This window comes from Topomyia yanbarensis, chromosome 3 (assembly GCF_030247195.1).
Source record: "Topomyia yanbarensis strain Yona2022 chromosome 3, ASM3024719v1, whole genome shotgun sequence".
In the NCBI taxonomy this organism is placed as follows: domain Eukaryota; kingdom Metazoa; phylum Arthropoda; class Insecta; order Diptera; family Culicidae; genus Topomyia; species Topomyia yanbarensis.
In genome coordinates, this window is record NC_080672.1 from 374285376 (window position 1) to 374311357 (window position 25982).

General features: G+C 43.1%; 1 protein-coding gene across 2 annotated transcripts; it reads left to right on the forward strand.

The window, feature by feature from the left end:
• Positions 1-398: 398 nt before the first annotated feature.
• On the forward strand, positions 399-20419 carry LOC131694209 (peptidyl-alpha-hydroxyglycine alpha-amidating lyase 2). Of its 2 annotated transcripts, none has more exons than XM_058982712.1 (5): positions 399-686; positions 1006-1276; positions 18725-18894; positions 18958-19458; positions 19523-20419. In XM_058982712.1, exons 2-5 carry the CDS (start codon positions 1070-1072, stop codon positions 19815-19817), a joined length of 1173 nt encoding a protein of 390 aa, XP_058838695.1. In that variant the 5' UTR covers positions 399-686; positions 1006-1069; the 3' UTR covers positions 19818-20419. The 2 variants fall into 2 exon arrangements, with proteins under 2 accessions (XP_058838695.1, XP_058838694.1); XM_058982711.1 differs by having other exon boundaries at positions 401-686; positions 18722-18894.
• The last annotated feature ends 5563 nt before the right edge of the window (positions 20420-25982 follow it).

Here is a 25982-nt window from a genome sequence, read left to right on the forward strand (position 1 = left end):
GAACAATCGAACTTTGAATAGTAAAACGACATTCAGAAATATTGTAGCACCATGCTTCCTTCAACAAAGTTGTTCCGAAAATCCTGAACTATACTTCTGCCTATTTTATTGTATACTGTGGGAAAAACTATGGTCTCTAGAATTGAACATGCAAAAAAGAAGGATTTCTCATACTTATTTCCTCACATATTATCACATTTCAAACAATATTACCGTGGAATGATGGCCGGGTGCCCATTCGGGTAGTAGTGTCAATATGGAAAGAATTTCGTTCGCGTCATAGTTTACATTTGGCCGAAGACTTGCGCAATGACAATTTCGCTCATCTCTCAGTTCAAGGAAAAAAAGGCAGCCGAAAAAAAGCTGCCTCTCGCGGAAAAGCTTCCCTTTCTTATCACGAGTGCGTATGAGGATGTGAAAATACACTACAGAGGGTTTTTGGAGCTTACTTTTAATTTGCTGCCATCCTCACCGTGTAGTTAGTATCAGGTGGTGTCGAGTATCGTTAAAAGTAGGCTTGAGCAGGCAACTGCTTCAGGCTTCCTGTATTTGCATTTCATTACCGAATCGCAAGCCAGAAAAGGTGGTCGTTGTGCAATTGCCAGTCCGAACCACCGTCGATTGGAACCATGGAAAATCTGTTGAAGCCAAACTGGGACTGATTTTCATTTTTCGTTTGTGATACTGTAAGTATACTATCGATTACCGAAACTCTCACGCTATCCTGCTGCGAATGCACGTAGGATTTGTGAAAAGTGTACGTTTGGAACATATGGATAACATATCTGAGCTGGTAGTTTTATGGTCGTCATAAATTATCGATTTATTTTTACGCGTTGCTAACTCTTCGGTAGTGCAGCAAAACTTGCATAACTCTGAAACTTGGCACCTTATCTGCTACCAGGCAGACCAAACATTCGATCGAAGCCCGCATCAAGTCAAATAAAACACATTTTGCCGCAGTACGCTAAAAATATTCACGATAGTATTTTTTCCTTCCCATAGTGGCAGCGGTAAGGAGAGAAAAGTTTGCGTTTGCGAGTAGTAGCGGACAGGGCAGGACGAACAAATGTACCGAGCGATGGAGCTGCAGTATGGCTGGTTGCTGATTTTGGCCATTCTCTGTGGAGGCGCCTGGTCAGCCTCGCACGGATTGTCTTCGGGGCCTAGCCCCAGGGAGGCGGAGCTGTTAAACAACAACTTCTTCCGACGGCTCCGGGAGATGATCATGGAACGTGCTTACGAGGACGCTTTCAATGAGGTTCCAGAAGAAGCGGTGAGTAAAAATGTGTTTCAGGCTGGAAATGTGTTGTGCAAGCTCACGTGCACTAAAGTTGTTGCCAGGTGCAATGTCTCTCGAGTAACAGCTTTTCGGATAATAATGTGCAACGTCAATTCGTGTTATAGCACAAACATTTGCCCTCGCATGTGATTGAAACAATATGTTTGACACGTGTACAAGATACGAAATTAAACGTGTCAATCTAAAACTCCAACATGTGTTCAAGATTGGAACAAATATTGACTTTGTTCACTCACAAGTATATTAAATACTCTATCGCGATACATATTGGCTGAAAAATCTAGATGATTAGGATTATGTCCAAATAAATTTAAGACTTACAGGTGGCTCGACATTGGGACCACTCTCAAAGCTTCTTGTACGTCCATCACACGCTAGTCTTCCTCGATTGCATACAGTAGGCGGGCGAGCGCGGGATCTACCCCTAAATTTTCCAGAGCGTCTGCTGACAATTACTTTAACTGCTTTTCTTCCGGCATTCGCGCTACAATCCCAGCCCACTGTAGTCTGCCGCGCTTTATCAGGCTTCCGATGTCAGCATGTTTATTTATTTCCTTATCTTCGGTATACACCGTACAGACGCATTTTAAAACTATATATTTCTTATTAATATCTTATATCTATGCTTGGAAATGTTAAAATCATACACTGAAGAAGCTTCGTTAAATCTGCGGCAACATCTTTCCAGTGGATTATTTTGTCCATATGAAGTACGGTGTCTAGGGATCCACAACAGAGTGGGGTTACGGAGAACACGAGGAGGCGCATACAAATTAACGCCCGAGAGGATCGGGACTGTCGATATTACCTGACAGCAAGTCGAAAACAAAAACTCTTTGCAGGAAGATACGGCGAGTCGCCAGAGTCTGCAGACCGAGTAGCATACATCTATCGGCATAAGGAGGCAACACAACTGGATCATTCCATGGAAGTTTCCTGAGGGCGAATCGCACAAAACATCTTTGTATACGCTTTAGTCGGTCAATTTGAACGCCATGGTATGGTGCCCACACTTGCACAGCATACTCCAGAACACTTCTGATCAGGGCACAGTAGAGTGCTTTTAGTGCATAGAAATCATCGAAGTCCGCCGTGTTCCGCTTTAAGAAGCCCAGCATTCCGAAAGCCTTAGCAGTTGTCGCGGTGATATGGTCGGAAAAGCTCAACTTCCTATCGAAGAGCACTCCCAAGTCACGGATCGAGTCGACGCTTTCAATTGTTCTACCTTTTAGGCTGTATTCATAACGTCCTGGAGTAAGCAAGCGTCCGAAACTGATTATTTTGCATTTATTAACGTTGACTTCCATTCCGTTAAGCGTGCACCATTCTTGAATAGTACAGATATCTTCTTGAAGCACTACGGCGTCAAGTGCAGAAGCGATAGTTCGGAAGATTTTGAGATCGTCCGCGTACAGCAATTTCCCAGACTTGATCCGACTACAGATATCGTTAATAAACAGGATAAAAATAAGCGGGCCCAGGTGACTGCCTTGCGGGACACCTGTGGGTGTTCTGAATGTGCTTGAACGCGTGTTTTTTATACTCACGAATGCCGAGCGATCGGAAAGATACGACTGCAACCAGTTAGTCAACCAGGTGGGAAATCCCAAACGCTTTAATTTCAAGATTGCGATGTTGTGCGGTACTTTGTCGAAAGCTTTTGAGAAATCGACGTAAATTGCGTCCACCTGATGACGCTTCTCGACGGCGGGAAACAACTTAGAAGTGTAGGCTATCAGGTTAGAAGTTGTTGATCGTTTTGTGACAAACCCGTGTTGATACTCCGAGATAATGTGGGATGCAGCTGCATACGTGACGTTGTAGACCAGCTTTTCGAGAACTTTGGAGAGACAGTTTAATGATGAGATACCTCTGTAATTTTCGACGTTGTGAATATTTCCAGCCTTGTGAATGGGAACGATAGCAGCTTCTTTCCAGGCGATAGGAAAAATGCCTTCAGCGAGAGAGCGATTGAAAATGATACACACCGGAAGAGACAGCACGTGGGCGCAGCTTTTTATAAATTGGGGCGAGAGATGATCGGGGCCAGGCCCTTTCGACGAAGCAACAGCAGTCAGAGCCTTCAAGACGTCAGCTCGGCTTACAGTGGGACGGGGGAGATTTATGTTGTACGATGGTAATGTTTCCAAATACTCTTCCGAAGGGACGGTATAGTCGTTTCTAAACACTCCGCGAAAGAAATCAGCAAACAAATTTACGGTATCAGCTGGAGATTGCGCGCTTGCGTTTCCAAGGAAAACGTCAGTGGGAGTACTACCAGATCGTTTTCTGCTGCTAACGAATTTCCAAAATGTTGCGGGGTTATCGCGAAGGCTATTTTGCACATGATTCAAATACTCACGAAAAGCGGAATTCCGGGCCGTTTCGTATTGCAGCTCTATCCGTCGAAGAGTAACTTTGTTTTCGTCTTACTTATGGCGGAAATACCGCTTGCGTTGTTTTCGCAGTGCATTACGCAAACGGCGAATCTCAGCGTTCCACCATGGAAATTTGAAATCCACCCTCCTGTTGACTCGTTTCAGTGGAACCTTTAGGCGGAGTATGTCATATACTTTGCCATAAAACAGCGCGACTGCTTCGTCAAGCTCATTACAACACATTAAGTCGGTCCAGTCGACAGTGGCAATCAGTGCGGAGATTTCGTCAAGGTTGCAACGGTTAAAGTCAAAATCAAGCTCGTCAATCGAATGAAATGAATCATCTCCAGTGTTGGTACGTACATCTAGCCGCAGGACAAACGGTTTGTGGTGCGGATCGACTTTGAGAATAGCAGTCGGAGGTTCAAGCAGCTCTACGATATCCGTGTTGTTTACGAATGCAAGATCGAGGATCCTCCCGTTCACATTCGTCAATGAGCAGATCTGGTACAGACCGCCTGCAACCATAGACTCCGTTGCAGCTATTTCTTGTTCCGAAGAGGCATTAATAGGTAGGTAACATTTTAGATCATTATCGAGCGACCACTGAAGGCGTGGAAGATTGTAGTCTCCAAAGACGAGAACAGTGTCGGTGCTGCCAGCATTGTCTAGAATTGTTTGAACGGCATTAGCGTGCGCGTGATACAAATCCGGATCACTATTTGGCCTGAGATAAACACAGCTAATATATACAGATTGATTCGGGAGCGCGATACGCACGGCGATTTGCTCCAGGCGTTCAATTCCAGATAAGCTTAGCTGCGAGCCTACGAGGTTGTTCTTTACCGCTATTAGGACGCCACCGCCTCGACGCAGATGACTGGTTGTTGAGTTGCGGTCGCAGCGATATATTACGTAGTTTGACGAGAGCTCAACGTTTAATATGTCTTCGCGCAGCCAGGTTTCCGTAAGGACAATGACGTCGTAGTCACTAGAAGAGAGCGCTAGATGGAATTCTTGTGTTTTCGTTCTCATTCCTCGCACGTTCTGGTAGTAAACGGAAATAAACTGCTCGGAATGTGCGGTAACTTCGGGAACAGGCAATACAGGATGTGAAACAGGCGATGTAACTAGTTGGGAGGAGGGCGAAGAGCAGTGTAAGTAGTCATTGTTGCTGAGTCGGGCGCATTCGGTTTCCAAAAAACCTTTCTGGAATCCGACTTCTCTTCAAACTCACGATAAGCAATGCCAACTGGCCATGTAGATGCCGTCATAGCCTTTTCTTTGAGATCCGTGGGCATGCCAACTTTGTAGGAGACAAAATTCAGCGTTCTAGGATCTCTGCCACGAGGGACCAACTTGACGACAGTGATGTTCGAATTTCCGAGTTTATCCGCAGCTAGCTTGGTAACGCTTTCATCAGGGACATCGGGCGAAATTCCTGACAGGTACAACCAAAACTTTTTATCTTCACGATTCACAGCGATAGATGGTGTCAATGAGTCGGCAGCATCAGTACCACGTAGCAGCTTAGAAGGATTGGAGCCTGTATCGTCGTTGTCTCTCTTTCTTTTAGCAGAATTAAAGGAAAATTGTCGCGGTCCAGGAATCGGCGTTTTTGGTACAGCGTCTATCAACGTTTTGAAGTTGGTCCGAATTTCTACCTTTAATTCCTCCAGTATGTCGTTGCGAATGGAATTTTTAAGCTCCTCGATCACCATTTGGTTTGCGGACTCAACGGACACTAATGCGTTACGAAAACGTGCTTTGTCCATGATATTTTTGCAGGTGCTACACATCCAAAATAAGTTAGACTTGTTAATAACAGCGGCAAATAATTCGTCGTTTAGTCCGCAACATTTTGCGCAAAATGACGAAGAGCAAAAACCGCCACATTTTACAGCATTACGACCATCGGAAAATTTATCAGTACAACTCTCCCAAAATCCAGGCATTTTACGATATGCGGTAGTGTAAGGGTTACTAGTTGAAATGCTCAGTAACAGATGGCGCCACTTACACTCTACAAGATGATGACAGGTATGTTTTTGGGTACGAAATTCACTTAGGTACAAGATCGAAGGAGCGCAAGAAAGTACTAACCAAAACAACTACGAAATTACTTCTCAAATTTCTCGTTCTGGCACCTGGAGTTCAGGTAGGCGGAGGACAACTGATGGATGTATATGTTCTTTCGGTTGGCAGAAATAAAACACAGCAGCGGCGATGATGTTTATTTCTGCTGGATGATGAATTAGCAAATTGATGGGCGGTATTTAGTCGTGTGTTATGTTGATATTTTGTTCAGATGGTGACACTTTTGTAAACTGCGAGTGGAAGTGATGGTGGTGGAGTGGCGAGATGGCGGAGCGGCGAGGTGACGGAGTGGCGAGGTGGCGGTGTAGCGGTGGAATGGCGGTTGTGGCAAATCAGCAAACTGCTTCTGCTTGTCCAGAATACCTTGATATTGCGGTCCTACCTTGCGTGTGAGCAAAACACCGTCATTCGGCAAGTGAACACGGAGGCCGGATATCAAGTTTGAACGGTTTTGCAGGATATCGAGGCAACAATTACAATAATATAAACAAAAAATGGGGAGCGCGGAAAACAAACTAAACTTTCACAAACAGTGTTGGCAGATTGAATACTTGATACAGTTCTTACATTCTCCATGCTCCATTATGCCGTTGATTATTGGACGCATACTACTTCTCCAAATCACAACGAGCACTCGATAACCGTCAGTTTTAACGTCCACGGCTCATGACCGCACAGAGCTACAGGGAGTATCAACGATTCATGTTGATAATTTTCTGTTCGCGTTGTTTTTCCCACGCCGATTATTACCGGACTCGAAAATTCTCATTATACAAAACAAGATAAGTTACTATGATATCAGTTCACCCAGCTTCCGATTACACTGGTACCTTTATTCGCGAACCAAACAGGGGGTTCGTAAATTGAATTAGTTCATAGAAAAAGTATTCGTTATTTGGAATTTAGTTCGCAAAAAAAGTTCGCTTCCAATTCTTATCAAATTCCGTAGGTTAAGCAAAATGTTTGTTAACTCAAACAATATGGATTTTTGGAACGGGCTTGACAAGTAGACGATGAAAATGGATTTTTGGAACCTTTTTTGAAATCCAAGATAGCGACTTCCGGTTGAACAATATTCCCGATAATTCAAACAATATGGGTATTTTTGGAACGGGCTTAACGAGTAAATGATGACAATAGTAGTTTGGCGCTATTTCGTAATCCAAGATTCCAACCTCCAGTTGAGCGAAACTCTGTGTAACGTTAAACATAAGAGAATTTTTTAATGGGCTTGACGAGTAGATCACGGAAATCGAAGAGTGACGTCATTTTGAAGGCCAAGATAGCGTCTTCCAGTTGAGACAAAATTTATATAACCATATCATCCGCATCACTAATCACTATACCTATATCAACTCTATAATTATTGCATTTTGAAAATACCTATATTTTGGAGGTTAACCTTTAACGGAATTTGCCATCTTGGACTTCTAAATGATGTCATACATTGATTTTCGTCAACCCTATTCCGAAATTATCCTCATTGTTGAGATTATAGAGAATTTATTTTTTTACATTTTCACGACATTCAATTAGCTAGAGATTACTGGATAGAAAAAGTTATGAAAATTTAGAGCCATTGTACGCAAGTGAGAGCAAGAAAGTGAAGTATACAGACCGAAAAACTAGAAGTGGAACTTTAGAACTGAATTTAGGCTGAATACCTTAACGGGTTTAACTTTTGTCTTTTAAATTGATCTAAACTGGAAGTCACCAACTTGAGTTTCAAAGTGGCTTCAGATATCAATTTCCGTCATCCCATATTGTTCAGATTATAAAGAATAAATCTAAATCGGATGTCTCCATTTTGAATTTCAAAATGGCTTCAGATATCGGTTCCCGTCATATACTTGCCCACCCCATTTCAAAAATACCCATGTTCGTTTCCCTAATAAACATCTTATGATTCAAGAGCCTAACGACCTGTTCAGGGTATGAACTAAACAATATGTGAAATCGTAGTACTATATGGGTTAAAGATCGTGTATAATATTTTTATTAGGGTTTCTAAATGGCATCAAACATCGAATTCCGTCATGCAATCGTCAACCCCGTTCCGAAAATACTCAACTTTTTTGTGTAACAATTAGCTGAGAATATGTTAAATTGTATACAACTTCATATTGTACTGTATCCATTTTTTGCGAGTTGGTTTTTTCGGATTTATTTCGTAAAAAAGTTACGTAAATCGAATATGACGTAAAAAAAGAGTTCGTAAATGAAGGTTTCAGTGTACTCGCTTTGCTTCTATTGTATTTATGTTGAAGATACCGTACGGAAAAAATGTTCCCAGATTCGTGAATAAAATGCCATAAATTCTGATTCATTTTTACATAACCAAAGCAGGACCCTGAGCAAAAATCAATTGTTTTATCATTATATTCCATTTTCCTTCACTTATAAGACGTTTTTACTTGTGAAGATAATTGGATTTTATTGTAAACTTCATTCACTGTTTCTGCTACGTCATTGCACGATCAAAGTAGGATCACAAGACTAGTCAACTTTATGTTAATGTTCCGAATCACTTTACAGTTAGGCGAAACTTGAAAGCTATGCGTTTAACAAGAATTAAGCGACAAGAGATCACCAAAATTTCGGAAAAAGTTTTTTGAATTGTCCTCTAAAATAACTTATTCGGCACAATAGAATTCATAGATTCCTTGAGAAAGGTTCAATAAGGACCAAAACATCGGAGGAAGAGAACATACACATCCTTATTAAAAACAGACTGATTCCTAACCTAAAGAAATAATGCGCTAAACAGTCGAAAATACAAACATAATTATCAAACCATTTGTGGTTTCGGTAATGGTATAAGAGCCTTTGAATTGGAATTTATTTCCGTATCAGTAGCCACCGTATTTCACCGCGGTCCCAATTCTTGCTTCTGCGACTCACTATCTCGTCATATCATCTTGGCATGAATTAAAGTAAGTTTCTTTTTTTTTATTCATTTCGTTTATTTGATAGGCAAAAATGCGTTAGCTTGGCGGTGCCAAATTCTTTTGTTTTTACATTTTGGATATTTTAAAACTAGGAGGTTACAATGTTGAAATATTTTTTTTATAAAAGAGAAAAAATTTACAGCTATCTTAAGACTAGAAATAAGATTCTATATACAAGAGAGGGGGCAAAAGATTTTTTAATGAAAAATTTTAAAACAAGAAATTCAATAGTAATAGTTTTTTAGGAAGTATTTACAGTTATCTTAAAACTAACAATATAGTTTGGTACACAAAAGGGGGAACAAATATCTATGAGAAAATTCACAGGTATTTTAAAACTAGGGATACAATTCTATTTACAAGATGGGGGACAATAGTTTTAACAAAGAGGTAAAATTACAACTATCTTAAAACTAGGAATACAGAATACAAATTTGAACTTTTTAGCGGAGACTTATGCTTGGTCAAGATATTCAGAGGGGGGATTATTTCCAAAATTGGTGTAGAAGCAGTTGTATCAAGGACAGGGGAGAGAAGGCGTAGATGGTGACCGGGAGAGAAGAGCAAAACTTGCAACTTTCGGACAAACGGGAGATCAGCGAAACCAATTAGCGCCTCAGTCTAGTAGGCCGGATTGGCGGATAGTATTCTTCGGACCCGCGGGGAATCCTTCAAAAGTCATCGGACCTCGAGTCGCTCTCGGTTCAGTTTCCGTAGTGGTAAGGGCGACGGCGGTTACATAGTGGCAGTCTGGAGCTGATCGGTTCCACACGGCAGGAGGAAACTTCTAAAAACGAGAAATAAAAAGAGAGGGGCTAAATTGGGATATTTATCGTTTTTATGAAAGTATAAATAAGGGACATATAGGGGAAATCACGATATGCCAGCATATCTCGGACTGGGACATTGGGTGGTCTACCTCGCGCCCGCAGGGAATCCTTTAACTGAGACCTGGCGTCCAAATACCCGGCCTACACCCAGACAACGTGCTCGATGTCGTGATAGCCCTCGTCACAAGCGCACAGACTACTCTCCGCAAGCCCAATACGCCGCAAATGCGCATCTAAGGTGTAGAGGTTGGACATAAGTCGGGACATTACACGAATAAAATCCCGACCCACATCCATCCCCCTGAACCAAGGCTTCGTTGATACCTTTGGGATAATGGAATGTAGCCATCGTCCAAGTTCACCATTGCTCCATGAGGTTTGCCAACTGTTGAGTGTCCTCTGACGACATATGCTAAAAAATTCGTTGAAGCAGATTGGTCTTTCGTATATGTCACCATTTAAAGCGCACACCTTTGCTAATGAGTCGGCCTTTTCATTGCCCGGTATAGAGCAATGAGAGGGGATCCAAACAAAGGTAATCAGATAAGATTTTTCAGATAACGTACACAAGGACTCCCGTATCTACCCCAGGAAATATGGGAATTGCTTTTTGGGCTTCATCGACCGAAGAGCCTCGATAGAGCTGAGGCTGTCCGAAACGATGAAGTAGTGATCTGTGGGCAGAGTGTCGATGATCCCAAGGGTGTACTGAATTGCAGCTAACTCTGCGACGTAAACTGAAGCGGGATCATTGAGTTTGAATGAAGCGGTGATAGTATTGTTGAAGATACCGAAGCCAGTGGACCCATCGAGATTTGATCCGTCAGTGTAGAACATTTTGTCACAGTCGACTTCTCGGAATTTATTATAAAATATATTGGGGATCACTTGCGGGCGTATATGGTGCGGGATTCCATGAATCTCTTCCTTCATGGATGTGTCGAAGAATACAGTAGAATCAGAAGTATTTAGGAAACGAACACGGTTGGGAGTATATGAAGAAGGATTAATGCTCTGTGCCATGTAGTCGAAATACAAGGACATAAATCGGGTTTGAGAATTTAGCTCGACGAGCCTCTCGAAGTTTTCAATCACCAACGGGTTCAGAATGTCGCATTGGATGAGCAATCGATATGAGAGTTCCCAAAATCGATTTTTTAGCGGAAGAACGCCCGCCAGCACTTCGAGGTTCATCGTATGGGTCGAGTGCATGCAACCCAAGGCAATACGCAAGCAACGATACTGGATTCTCTCCAGTTTGATGAAGTGTATGTTCGCAGCGGAGCGGAAACAGAAACACCCGTACTTTATCACGGATAATATCGTTGTTTGGTACAACCTGATCAGGTCTCCTGGGTGGGCACCCCACCATGTTCCAGTTATTATCCAGAGAAAATTGATCTTTTGTTGGCATTTCTGTTTCAGATACCTAATGTGACATCCCCAGGTACCTTTAGAGTCGAACCAGTCCCCGAGATATTTAAATGTGAAAACCTGATTGATCGTTGCACCCATTAATAGAAGCTGGAGTTGCGCCGGCTCACGCTTCCTAGAAAAAACAACCAACTCAGTTTTCTCCGTGGAGAACTCAATACCCAGCTGAAGAGCCCAAGCAGACAAATTGTCCAAGGTATTTTGTAATGGTCCTTGCAAGTCGGCAGCTTTGGGCCCTGTAACAGAGACCACCCCGTCGTCTGCAAGTTGCCTGAGCGTGCAGGAATTGGCAATACAATCGTCAATGTCATTCACGTAAAAATTGTAGAGTAGGGGACTTAGACATGAGCCCTGGGGAAGACCCATGTAGCTAAATCGCGATGTTGTTAAATCGCCATGCGAAAAGTGCATGTGCTTTTAAGACAACAGGTTTAGCAAAAAGTTATTTAAAATTGGTGAAAGACCATGCTGGTGCAGCTTCTCTGACAGAATGTTGATAGAAACTGAGTAAAAAGCCCCCTTAATATCCAAGAAGACTGATGCCATCTGCTCTTTGCTAGCATAAGCCATTTGAATTTCTGTTGAGAGCAACGCAAGACAGTCGTTCGTGCCTTTGCCTTTGCGGAAACCAAATTGTGTATCTGACAGTAACCCAATTGTCGAGGCGAAACAAGATCATTTTCCCGAATAACTTTCGGATACAGAACAGCATCGCAATCGGTCGATACGAGTTGTGGTCGTAGGCTGGTTTTCCTGGTTTTTGAATAGCGATGACCTTCACTTGCCTCCAGTCATGAGAGACAATATTACCCTCAAGAAACTTATTACATAAATTCAACAAGCGTCTCTTGGCAGAGTCTGGCAGATTCTTTAACAAGTTAAATATGATTCGGTCTGGCAATGGGGCTTTATTGTTACATGACAAGAGAGCAAGTGAGAACTCCACCATCGAAAACGGTGTTTCGTGCGCGTTATCGCGAGGAGACGCGGCGCGGTAGATCTTCTGTGCCGGGGCGGAATCCGGACAAACCTTCTTGGCAAAATCGAATATCCAACTGTTTGAATATTCCACGCTCTCGTTAGTACTGTTTCGGTTTCGTAAGCGCCGAGCCGTACTTCAAAGAGTGCTCATCGATGTTTCTATCTTTAGTCCGTCGACGAACCGGCGCTAGTAGCTACTTTTTTGGCTTTCATCAAACTCTTTCCGCCATTGCGTACTGTCGGTAGCTAGCAGGCAGCCCGTCGTCCCGGAAGGTCTTATACGCAGCGCCCTTCTACACGTACACGTCTGATCACTCTTTATCCCACTATGAATTAAGAGGACGCCCGCGTGAGTTCGCGTCTGGTACGCGTTTAGTCTAGCTTGAATCGCGGTATCGAGAATCAAGCCAGCCAGGAACCCGTACTCTTCCTCCGGAGGAAGCTCTTGAGTGCACTCGATTTTGTCGGATATCGCGGACGCGTAGCTCTTCCAATCAATATTTCGTGTGAGGTCATACGAAACATTGATTGTGTTCGGTGGCCCTGAACCGTTAGCAATATTAATCGCTGCCGTGGGGATCAGAGACTACCTTCCACATGTAATCTAACCGCAGCGATGTCGAGCAGAGGGACAGGTCTAAGGCGCTCGGACGCGGTGGAGGGGCAGGGATCCGTGTCATTTCACCCTATTCAAAATGGTCATAATGAAGTTGTCGCAAAGCTCATGGAGTAGGGTAGATCGATTATCGTCATGAAGGCAACCCCATGCCGTGCCGTGGGAGTTGAAGTCACCTAAAACTAGCCTCGGTGTGGGGAGGAGTTCCGCAATATCGCAAAGCCGTCGGTGGCTAACTGAGGCTCTAGGAGGGATGTAGGTGGAAGCAATGCAAAGGTCTTTGCCTATAATTCTGGTTTGGCAACCGACAACTTCAAGGCCTGGTGTCGAGGGGAGGTCGATTCGATTGAAAGAATAGCACTTTTTGATCCCCAAAAGTACTCCTCCATAAGAGTCTTCTCGATCCAAGCGAATAATGTTAAAATCATAAAAGTGTAGATCTATTTCTGATGTAAGCCATGTCTCACATAGTGCAAATGCATCGCATTTCAAGTTATTTGGTAAGATTTTAAAGGAATCGATTTTCGGGATAATGCTTCTGCAATTCCACTGTAGAACAGTGATTAAATCCTTGACCTCGTTTGATGAATTAGCCATCGAAGGATACAATCGCTGAAAGGAGGGCCATTTCGCAATGAACTGCAACAATAATGTTTTACTGCGGGGATAAAGCTTATCAAGATGCTTTTAAGGGGGTCAGAAATATTTTAAGCTGTAAGAATACGGTCCACAATGTCAGAGAAATTTATTAAGCCAGCACTGTTTTCTTTCTCTGGTTGAGATATGGGAACACTTGGGGTTTTTTGATGTTTGCACCAGTACTTCCTTGAGTAGTTACTTTAGGGGGGCCATGAAGAGACACCTTCTGGCCTTTACGGAGGAAATGTTCCTCCTTTTTCTATTGTTTCTAGGCACAGCAGAAGATGTTCCCTCCTGGGGTTCATCACTGTCGCCTTCGTCAGTAGACAAGTTGGTACCCAGCAAACCAGCAATCGTATATAAAAGTTTACAATAAATTACAAATAATGACAGACTAAATCAAAATTACAAATAGTGTAAGCAAAAATTATGTTTTGTTGTAAAAAGTTCACATAAAATGCAAATCTGTGATCGAAATACAATGTTGACTTGAAGTTATTTATTAGTCCATTACAACTTAAAACAAAATTGTACATGCGGAATAATAAAGACAATTTTGAAACATTGTATAGAAATCAATTTGCAATTGGATTAAACTGCAAAATCGATCAAAAAATAGTCACCTCCTTATAGCACTTCTCAAATTCTCTGCCAGACTAGTTCAATATTTGAGCAATAAAAATGGCTTGAGTACAGAATGTACGTTGTGATTTGACAGGTATAGCACGTATCATTAGAGTGCCATATTGAGGTTGGATTATGGTATTTTTAGATCGTAATCACAAAGCGATAAAATGATCAAATATAATCGTTGCTTGACAGTGTATAAATAGATGAGTACATAGCGGCTATGCTGGGAATACGAAGATCTCAGGTTCGAAACTGGAAGTAAATTCGTACCTACCTGCTTTTAATAATTGATGTTCCAGTAACTCCAACCTCACCCATGAAAAACATATATCGACCAGTGTTGGCATAACTGTGTCTTATAACAGAATTATGGAAATTTCATCCTGTTTTTTTTATTTTTATAATATTAGTTTTAAAAAATACTCCTTGTTACCAAATTGGGGACCTTAAGCTCCATAAACCTTCATGTGTGATTGTAAAGTTGATCATATATAAACTCAAAATGATAAGCTAGATGATTGTATAATGCTTCTGATGAGATCAAAATTCGTCGTAAATCACATAGTTCTACTATACCGATTTGTTGTACGTATATGGCCTCCACTTTTGTTCACATAGAAGAGTTCTGTGCATTTTATACAATCAATTCATATCGTTGAAGAGTACAGTTAATCAAATTGCAACTTATTAAAGTGAATCAAAATGTTGGCTGGGTATAGATGTTCGTAGAGACAGGTGATGTAGCTATCTTAAGCATTTCTGCAAAAGATCGCTTAGAGCATCCCTGAAAGGAACGCTTAAGATTCTCCTCGCGCTGTTTTACGCGGGACATGAAGGGAGATCATGTGGGTTTCCCCCACAGTAGAGACACTTTTCGACATCTCCTTCACAGGAATAATCCGCATGATTCCCACCGCATTTCCCACAACGGGCTTTATTGCTACAATGGGAGGCTGTGTAAGAGTCTGAGTTGACATACGTTTTCTTCCCTCAGCTGCGGCTGAATGCAAACGTTTGCACTCCAGGATCTTCATTGGCTTAAGCATGGAGTCTTTGAAACAGATAGTCTTATATTTTAGCAGGTCCTCGCAATTCAGATTCGAATCGGAAACGACCCCACTGACTTCAACCCTGTTAGCTGGAATATACACCCTGTCCTCCTTCGTAAAGGGCTCGTAGCTAGCAATATCGTTTGCCTGAGTTAAACTGTTAACAACCACCCGAAGCTTATCAGGGCGAATTTTCGATAGTTCTGTCACGGCCGAATACCGATCCGTCAGAACCCGAGAAATCAGCAACATATTCAAACACTTTTTTTCTTTGGTCCGGAAGAAGATCACCGGGCCGAACTTGGATATACTTTGAGCCGGGGAACCGATTTTGTTTCGACGTCCACCACACCTTGAGATGAACCGCCGTCAGGGGACGTAATTTTTGCACGGGCCTATTGCCCAACCAAAAAGGGGAAACGTGAACTAATACTTAACTTGTGTAGGTAACGGTATCCAGACGGCTTACTAGAAGAACACTGCTTCACTTGTCACTGACCGGCTAACGGTACTCAGAAACAGAAACACAAAAGAAGGGAAAAATACTGAAACCTCGACTAGGCTTAGAGTGTGTGAAATAACCTTGAACGCGGATTAGCACTATTTGTCGCTATAGAGTGTACGGACCTACAACAGAAGACTTCTATCTCGACTGAGTGCTCGATAACGAATGATTCGAGCTCCATTTGCAAACACGGTTAAAATAGTGCCATGGTACTAGTTATCTCTTTCGATCTACCCATCATCATCATCGTTGACTCATTTTGCTTTGTGCGCTTAGATTCAATGTTTGAGGCGAATACCAGGGTTACCATATTCACAGATTTTTCTGTTATGTCACAGATTTTTTTTCACAATTTTTGAACACAGATTCTTTTTACAGATGACAGATTTTTGACAGTTTGATGAAAATTTCACAGATTTTTCGAAATATTGTAATTTTTCACAGATTTTTCGGAAATTTATCACAGATTTTTTCCTGATTCAGTTATCACAGATGTTAAAAAGATATTTTTGACCGAAACACAGATTTCAATGTGGCATCTCTGTTCGTTATCGGTTGCATGCATAACCTGCATGATAGCAATCTGTGCTTTCGTTGCGCATAGTTTCGATATATGGTTAAGACCATTCGCTATATTTGTATGCGTACTTTAAGAAAGTTACAATAATGGCAAAATATAACTAGAAAGCTTGGTCCATACATGAAATGTAATTATATTGTCTACAATTTGATTTTGTTCACCGGTCCAGGGTTTTTACCATACACAATCGAAAAGTTTTTACAATTTTTAAAAGCTGATCTTGCGCTATAATGATTTAGTTCCAGATATTAGTTCGGTCACGGTTTTCTGTCTTCTTACATCAGATCTTCTCAAATAAGTTAAATTGGATTCGATCACCTACTACGAATGAAATGACCTAATAACCAAGAAGGTTTAGTTCAATATGTGACATTCGATGTTGATTGGTTGTGCTTAAACTATACGGAAGAAATATATTTGATTTATTATTACTTTAAATGTGCTAAGAAAATAAATTTTTATTTATTTATTAACAGTTTAAGGCCGAAGTGGCCTGTGCCGTATACAAAAGATTCCTCCATTCCACTCGGTCCATGGCCGCGCGTCGCCAGTCACGCAATCTGCGAAGGGTCCGCAAATCGTCTTCCACCTGGTCGATCCATCGTGCTCGCTGCGCGCCACGTCTTCTTGTACCGGTCGGATTGCAATTGAGAACCGTTTTCACCGGGCTATTGTCCGACATTCTGGCTACGTGCCCGGCCCACCGTAGTCGTCCGATTTTCGCGGTATGACAAATGGGCGGCTCCCCCAACAGCTGATGCAACTCATGGTTCATTCGCCGTCTCCATGTGCCGTCTTCCATCTGCACTCCACCGTAGATGGTACGCAGCACTTTCCGTTCGAAGACACCAAGTGCGCGTTGGTCCTCCACGAGCATGGTCCAGGTCTCGTGCCCGTAGAGAACTACCGGTCTAATCAGCGTCTTGTAGATGGTCAACTTCGTACGACGGCGAACTCTGTTCGACCGAAGTGTCTTGCGGAGGCCAAAGTAAGCACGATTTCCTGCCACGATGCGTCTACGAATCTCTCTGCTGGTATCATTGTCGGCGGTCACCAGTGAGCCCAAGTACACGAACTCTTCAACCACCTCGATTTCGTCGCCACCGATGCAAACTCGAAGCGGGCGGTTCTCATTCTCTTCTCGTGAACCTCTTCCTATCATATACTTTGTCTTCGACGTGTTGATGGTAAGTCCGACGCGCTTGGCTTCTCTTTTCAGTCTGATGTAGGCCTCCATCTTCTCAAAGTTTCGTGCAATAATATCAACGTCATCGGCGAAGCCAAGTAGCTGAACGGACTTTGTGAAAATCGTACCACTCGTGTCGATCCCTGCTCTTCTTATTACACCTTCCAGCGCGATGTTGAATAACAGACACGAGAGACCATCACCTTGCCGTAACCCTCTGCGTGATTCGAAGGGACTCGAGAGCGTCCCTGAGACACGTACTACGCACATCACCCGATCCATCGTCGCCTTCACTAATCGCGTCAGTTTGTCCGGGAATCCGTACTCGTGCATAATCTGCCATAGCTGATCTCGATCGATAGTGTCGTATGCGGCTTTGAAGTCGATGAACAAATGATGTGTGGGCACATTGTACTCGCGGCATTTCTGCAGTACTTGACGAAGAGCGAACACCTGGTCCGTGGTAGATCGTTCGCTCATGAAACCCGCCTGGTACTGCCCCACGAACTCTCTTGCAATTGGTGATAGTCGACGGCATAGTATTTGGGAGAGTACCTTGTAGGCGGCGTTCAGCAGGGTGATTGCTCGGTAATTACAGCAATCCAGCTTGTCGCCCTTTTTGTAGATAGGACACACGACACCTTCCATCCACTCCTCCGGTAAAATCTCCTCCTCCCAAATCTTGGTAATCACCCAGTGCAGCGCTTTAGCCAGTGGCTCGCCACCGTGTTTTAGTAGCTCGCTTGGTATTTGGTCAACCCCAGCGGCTTTATTATTTTTGAGCCGGCTAATCTCCTCCTGGATTTCTTGGAGATCCGGAGCCGGTAGTGTAATGTCTTCCGCGCGTGCTCCCAGGTGCGTTACCGTGCCATCCTCGTCGTCTGCTGCATCGCCGTTCAGGTGTTCTTCGTAATGCTGCCGCCACCTCTGGATCACCTCACACTGGTCCGTGAGAAGATTCCCGTTTGTATCTCTGCACATGTCGGCCTGTGGTACGTGGCCCCTGCGCGAGCGGTTCAACTTCTCGTAGAATTTCCGTGTGTCTTTAGCGCGGTACAGCTGCTCCATCGCTTCGCGATCTCGGTCTTCCTGCTGGCGCTTTTTGGTCCGGAAAACCGAGTTCTGCCTGTTCCGTGCCTGTTTATATCGCGCCTCGTTCGCCCTCGTGCGGTGTTGCAGCATTCTCGCCCATGCTGCATTCTTCTCTTCGACTAACTGCTCGCATTCGCCGTCGTACCAGTCGCTTCTTCGGTCCGGGAATATAAATATTTTTTACATTAAGTAGTATACTGCCGTGATACGCATAACAGCCCCACCTGCATAGGAAACCCATAGCAAATGGGACTGTTATGCGGATTACGGCAGTATAGTCCTACGTCTACAGTTCGTGCAACCCCATAGGACTGCCCCTTGTAGTTTTTTCAATTAATTTTGGTTTGGGAGGTTTAACCCCCAAAACCCCTCCTTGGCTACACCACTGGATCCAAAAACCGGATGACCGACGTATCGTTAACTGTTCTTCGTATGTTTCTCTTAATTGAACAGCAGCAGCCACAGAAGCCGGTCGACACATCACATCTGGACAGCCCGCCAAAGCCTCGGCTGGTGGAAAACTGGCCCATGGTTACACACGAGTTTGGTCAGGTCACAGCCGTATCGGTTAACCGTGACGGAAATCCGGTAATCTTCCATCGTGGTCGTCGCGTGTGGAACGCTGAGTGAGTGTGTTGAAATTCCAGTATCATTTTCATGAAATCTAATAACGCGTGTTTCATTCACAGAAGCTTCAACGAGACCAACCACTTCCAGCAGATCGCGGAGGGTCCCATTGAGGACAGCACGATCCTAACGCTGGGTGCCGCAACGGGAGAGGTGATCGACGAAAGTGGCAGCGGAATATTCTACATGCCCCATGGAATGACGATCGATAAGAATGGCAACATGTGGCTGACGGATGTGGCCCTGCATCAGGCTTTCAAATTTATGCCAGGCCATGACTATCCCAGCATTACCATCGGTCGACGGTTTGAGCCCGGTTCTTCACGATATCATCTCTGCAAGCCAACGGCCACGGCAGTAGCTACAACCGGGGAAGTTTTCATCGCCGACGGGTACTGTAATAGTCGCCTGTTGAAGTTCAATGCTGCTGGCCGACTGATCAGGGTAATTCCACAACCGCCGGAGTTTTTGTCCCTGCAGGTCCCACACGGATTGACACTTTTGGAGCACTTGGACTTGATTTGCATCGCCGATAGGGAGAACATGCGAGTTGTTTGTCCAAAGTAAGTTCCTTACAAGACAAATAAAACAGTTCTTCGAGAGTAACACCCATATTTAACTTTCTAGGGCTGGCCTGAGATCATCGTTCGGAGAGGGAACGCAAGCGGCAACGATTCAGGAACCGGATCTGGGCCACGTGTACGATGTCGCTGCCTATGGCGATTTGGTATACGCGGTGAACGGTCCCACAGCCGACATGATTCCAGTGCGTGGATTTACCATCGACCCACGGTCGGAAACCATCATCGATCACTGGGGCAAGTTTGAGAATCCACACTCGCTCGCGTTCTGTCCCAATGGGTCGGCTATGTACGTGACCGAAACTGGACCGAACAAGGTGTGGAAGTTTGAGCTAGTGTAAGCAGACCAAAGGAACCATACTGATGTGAATGAATTATAAAGTTTATAGAAATAATTACAATGATAACAAAAGTGTATATCTTATTCGTATGAGGTGTCTACGCAATTGGTATATATATAATATCCATCAATATTTATATACCCAGCCAGAGTAAAGTCATTATAGAACTTATTACTAGCGGAATGAATGACGAAAGCCGGCAGATTAGAAGAATACTTCAGACCACACACAGAATTGTAGCTGCAAATAGAGTTGAAATTCAAGCCGCATATTTAACTTTTCGTTGTTGTAAAACGTTTTGGGGGTCATCATTATCTCAGTATTTCTGTTTGTATTGCTCGTATAGTCCATGTTCGGTTTGTGCAACCGATCATATTCTTGAGCGCTTTAGTTCATTTATATCCTTGTACATTTAGCAATGAAATGACGATAGCGGATTGGTAACCAACCGCACTAAATATGTTATGGTGATTCGTAGAAGGTGTTGGAACAGTTCACATGTAACCACATCAACAAAGAAAACCACAATATCAAAGAGAACCTAGAATGCTGCTCTAGCGGCGGTAGTGTATAATAAACATTTATACGTAGTATGAAACAAATTGTTTTATTTTCGTATGTTATGGGTATGGCAACGCTTTCTCTAACATTGTATACAGTAGTGATTCCTACATCTGGGTTTCAGAGACGGGGAGAGAGAGTGGAGAAAAATGGCAGGGGGAAATATATTAATTCTCAGTTTCAGGCATCGTGAGATCAACTGTATGGATTACAGACTCGGACGATCTTTATCAGCAAGCATCGCGTACTGTGGCGCAGGGTGGTCCTCCTCGAGCCAACAGGGGTTCCTCTAAATTCGTAGTACGGTTAAGAGGCGGGTCGGCAACACACCGAGTTGCGCGTGTGATGTTTGTGCTGTAGGTCCCATGTTTGTTGACTCAGTTGACAGAGATGTTTCGTGTCAGCTTGAAGTCGCATCAAACCATCATTGGTGTACAGTACAGATGGAGTGGGCACTTCTGAGTATGATAAGAAAAATAAAAGGGGCAGTTACTTCTGTATATTGATGGTCTTTAGGAAGGTGTATACTAGGGAGCTAGGGACATTCAGAGAATATAGCGAACCAGGATATTAGGTGATTCTCCTCGGGCCTGAAGGGAATCCACTAGTTGAGATTTGTCATAACAGTAAGTTAGGGATGAGCATCTAACGTGTAGTGATTAGACATAACATCACACAAATGAAATCCTGAGCCACATCCATTCCTCTAAATCAAAGTTTCGTTGATGTTCGTCAGTAAGACTCTGTCCTCGCAGCAGATTGACGTTGCAGCTAGCGGCGTGGTCCAACTCGAACGGTCAGTAAGTGAGATTCGTGTGGAGCACTCGGATATTGTATCAGCAGCATCCAAGCTTAAAGCATCGTCAACTCCCGGGCCAGATGGTGCCTAGAGTGACAGGAAAAAATGACACCTATCGGCCTACCCCTGAGTCGATTCCGGGTCCCACCAGGAGTACTTGTACCAAATTTGAAGCAAATCGAACAAGTCTAGCACCCGGACCAACGTACCTGAAGTTTGTATGGAATTTTTCGACAATTTACATGGAGAAAACCCACTTGGTCGCATTTTCGCCGCTAGATGGCACTGTATGCATCGTATTATCACTGTAAGTGAATTAAGAAAGATAATTTAATTGTCTACAACTTTGTTGAAGTCTGCTAATGAATTCGGCTTTGTTAAAAGAAGTTATTAAACTTTTAACAAAGTGATGTCTGAGTCAGTTTTGCATGGGGCCTAGCAGTGCATGTGTATCAGTACTCGATTCCCACGAACTATACATTTTTGTTAAATAATGGTTAGGTTTAGCTCAATAGTATGTTCAGAAGAACTATAGCATATAATGCGAGTTATGTTTTGCTTAGAAAAATTTAGTTCTACCTGTGGCCGCATAGAGGGCGCCAACACTAACTTTTCATAGAAGAGAGATAGAGCATCGAGATGTTCGGAAGAATTATTGCAAAATGCCTGTTCTACAACTTTGTGGAAGACACCTAATTTCTATCTCTTACCGTTGAAAAGTTAGTATTGGCGCCCTCTATGCGGTAACAAGTGGAACTAAAATTTTCTAACCAACATATGACTCGTATTATTTACTATAATTCTTCTGAACATACTATTGAGCTAAACCGAACCATTATGTCACAAAAATGCATAGTTCGTGGGAATCGAGTACTGATACGCAACCATGCACTGCTAGGCCCCATACAAAACTGACTCAGACATCACTTCGTTAAAAGTTTAATAACTTCTTTTAACAAAGCCGGATTCACTAGCAGTCTTCGACAAAGTTGTAGACAATTAAATTATCTTTCTTATTTTCACTTACAGTGATAACACGATGCATGCAGTGCCATCTAGCAGCAAAAATGCGAAATAGTGTGTTTTCGTCATGTAAATTGTCGAAAAATCCCATACAAACTTCAGGTACGCTGGTCCGGTAGCTAAACTTCTCCGATTTGCTTCAAATTTGATGCAAGTACTCCTGGTGGGACAAGGAATCGACTCAGGGGTGGGCCGATTGCGTATTTAAAAATTCATTATTTTCTGGGCAGTCTAATGGTGTCCCTGCTGTGTTTTTGAAAAAGTGTATATCTGGTTTGGTGGAACCACTCTGTCAACTATTCAAAATGTCACTGACAACCGCGATTTTTCCTTAATTGTGAGAAGCAGCTTTCATCTTTCCTGTCCACAAAAATGGTGATAAGAGGAACATTGACAATTATCGAGGAATTTCTTCGCTCTGTGCCATTTCCAAGCTCTTTGAGTTAGTCGTGGTGGAGTCAGTGTTTTTTTCACTGTAAGGAATATATTTCTAAAGACCAACACGGATTCATGCCGAATCGATCGACGTCGACGAATCTACTATCTCTAACCTCTTTTGTGTCCGAAGGGTTCGATGCGAACCCTTCTGATGTTACATATACTGACTTATCTGTAGCTTTCGACACAACCAATCACGATATCGCAATCGCTAAATTGGAAAAACTTGGCTTCAGTGGATCACTCCTACGATGGTTCCAATCCTATCTCGTTGGACGTCAATTCAGTGTCAACATAGGTGATGCATACTCCAAACTGTTCTCCGCAACGTCTGGTATTCCGCAAGGAAGTCATCTCGGACCATTCGTATTCACTCTCTATTTCAACGATGTAAACTATCAGCTGAAAGGGCCACGGTTGTCGTATGCAGATGACCTAAAAATTTTCAACAGAATTAAGAACCGAACGGACGCACTTTATTTGCAGCATCAATTTGACACTTTCAGCAGATTGTGTGAAAACAACCGAATGATTCTGAATCCGGCGAAATGTTCTGTGATATCGTTCTCCAGAAAAAAAGATCCCATTGAGTTTGAATATGACTTGTCTGGAGCTCTTGTTTCCCGGGTGAGCTGCGTCAAGGATCTTGGAGTGCTGTTAGATTCGAAACTTACATTTAAGAATCACATTTCGTATGTTGTTTGTAAAGCATCGCGAAGCCTGGGCTTCATTTTCCGTACGGCTAAATCCTTCACAGACATTTATTGTCTCAAAAGCCTCTACTGCTCTTTAGTGCGCTCCACGCTGGAGTATTGTTCGGCAGTCTGGAACCCGAATTACATGAACAGCAACGATCGAATTGAAGGCGTTCAACGAAAATTTATACGGTACGCTCTTCGACGCCTGCCTTGGCGCGATTCTGTTTGTCTACCAAGCTACGAGAGTCGGTGTCAACTCATTCAGCTCCATACCCTTCAGCGTCGTAGAGAAACTGCAAGAGCCTTATTCATCTCTGATCTTCTGTCAGGACGCATCGATTCTCCAGATTTACTAGAGCGAGTCAACATCCAAGTCAAGTCCAGAACGTTACGCGGAAACGTTCTTCTGAGAGTGCCGTTTCGACGAACTATTCACACAGCTAATGCCGCTATCACCGGAGTACAACGCCTCTTCAACCGTGTGTCGCACCTGTTCGACTTTCATTTGTCTCGGATATCATTAAGAAATCGATTCCTGCAGTTTTTAGATGTAATTAGTTTAAGTTTCCATCATTGGAGCCGAGTGCGGCCTGTTGATGTGTGCGATAAATAAATAAATAAATCCAACTGGCTAGGTCAACATCAAACGAGATCTTCCGGTGTTGTTGCTACTCCTGCAGCAACCCTTAACTTTTGGCTAGGGAGGTGAGTTTTCCTCTTTGTTGCGACCTCTCGTGATGAATAACCACACCACATAGTGCTTTCCATATGATGGCCCTGCCCTGCCTCCTTTGCTCTCCTTTTCCTATTAGTTGTGGAGAAGAGCACGTTCCACTTATCCTCCACTGCGAAAGTAGCTGGTGCTTTTGTACTCTTGGTACTTAGTCGGGGTAGTGAAATGCAACACCAGATTAAACTGACAAAACCGTTCTCAAACGTGAAAAATTTACAGCTTTATTTTAACGTAGTAATAAAAACGGATTAAAGTGCTCTAAAATGCCGAGCAATCGCTTTGATTCTAATTTCTGTCTAGTTCCACTTCCAAAATCCGGGTCAAAGCCTCTCCAGAGGTAACAACCCTATTGGCACTTCTGTTTCAGATACCTAATGTGACATCCCCAAGTACCTTTAGGGTCGAACCAGACCCCGAGATATTTGAAAGTTGAAACCTGAGCAATAGTTTGACTCATTCATGGGAGCTGTAGTGGCGCTGGTTCACGCTTCCTTAAAATGCGACTAACTTAGTTTTCTCCGTGGAAAACTCGATAGCCAGCTGGAGGGCCCAAGTAGACAAATTACCCAAGGTATTTTGCGATGATCCTGGCAAATCGACAGCTTTGGGTCCTGTAATAGAGACCACACCGTCATCTGTAAGCTGCCTTAGCGTGCAGGAATTGACAAGACATTCGTCAATGTCATTCACGTAAAAGTTGTAGAGAAGGGGGCTAAGACATGAGCCCTGGGGAGTTCAATGTAGCTGATTCGCGATGTCTATAGATCACCATGCGAAAAATGCGCGTGTTTTTCAGACAACAAGTTTAGCAAAAAGTTGTTTAGAGTCGGTGAGAGAACATGCTGGTGCAGCTTCTCAATAAGAATTTTGATAGAAACTGATTCAAAAACCTCCTTAATATCCAAGAAAACCGATGTCAGCTGCTTTTTGTTAGCATAGACCATTTGAATTTATGTTGAGAGCAACAGAAGACAATCATTCGTCCCTTTGCCCTTGTGGCAGCCAAATTGTGTATCTGAGAGTAAGCCATTTGCTTCTACCCAATTGTGAGGCGAAGCATTTTCATTTTCTCAAACCAATTCTATATACATGACTGCATTGCAATCGGTCGACATGAGTTGTGGTAGCAAGCTGGTTTTTCTGGTTTTTGGATACCTTCAGTCACGAAGGACTATGTTACCCTCAAGAAATTTATTAGTCAACAAGCGTATCTTGGCAGAGTCTAGCAGATTCTTCAACAATCTGAATTTGATTCTGTCTGCCCCTGAGGCTTTATTGCTACAGAGAGCAAGTGAGAAATCGAATATCCAGCGCATTGAATATTCGAAGTTCTCGTTAGTACTATTTGGGTTTCGCATACGCTGGGTTGTGCCTCAAAAGTGCTCATAGATGTTTCTCTCGTTAATCCGTTAAGGACATTATACATGCGAGCCACAACATAGCTCCTACGCCACATACACCCCTCTCCAGTGCCTAACCATGTATCTGACATGAGCAAATATAAAAATACGTTTTTCAACACACTAACCTTGCTGGTGTGCCACGAAACTGCTACATAAGTAAGCTAGAATAATTTCTTATACAATCAATCCGAGTTTTTGACGGAATGCCATCTGTAGTTCCTGTTTTGTGCAAAAATATCACCCGTCTTCACTTGAGGTTTCTTTTCGAAACACTCTTCTTCTCGTTTTCATTGCACTTTTTTCACACACCACTGGAAAAACACTCGCGAAACTTTAATCGTTTACTAACAAAACTTCAAATTTTCTGCCAATGTGCAGATGACCAAAGTATAATGTTCGGAAACTCTCATTTGTGCGTTTGAATTTTCACTTCAGATTTCAGTTTTTCCTAATGTAAACAAGCGAGTCGGTACCTAGCAACGTGGCTTCCACATATCTTCACCTTAACGA

Coding starts and splice junctions, on each gene's coding strand:
- LOC131694209 (XM_058982711.1), top strand. CDS start 1,070: ATGTACCGAGCGATGGAGCTGCAGTATGGCTGGTTGCTGATTTTGGCC. Junction 1,277..18,721: donor ATGAGGTTCCAGAAGAAGCG/GTGAGTAAAAAT, acceptor TTAATTGAACAG/CAGCAGCCACAGAAGCCGGT. Junction 18,895..18,957: donor CGTCGCGTGTGGAACGCTGA/GTGAGTGTGTTG, acceptor TTTCATTCACAG/AAGCTTCAACGAGACCAACC.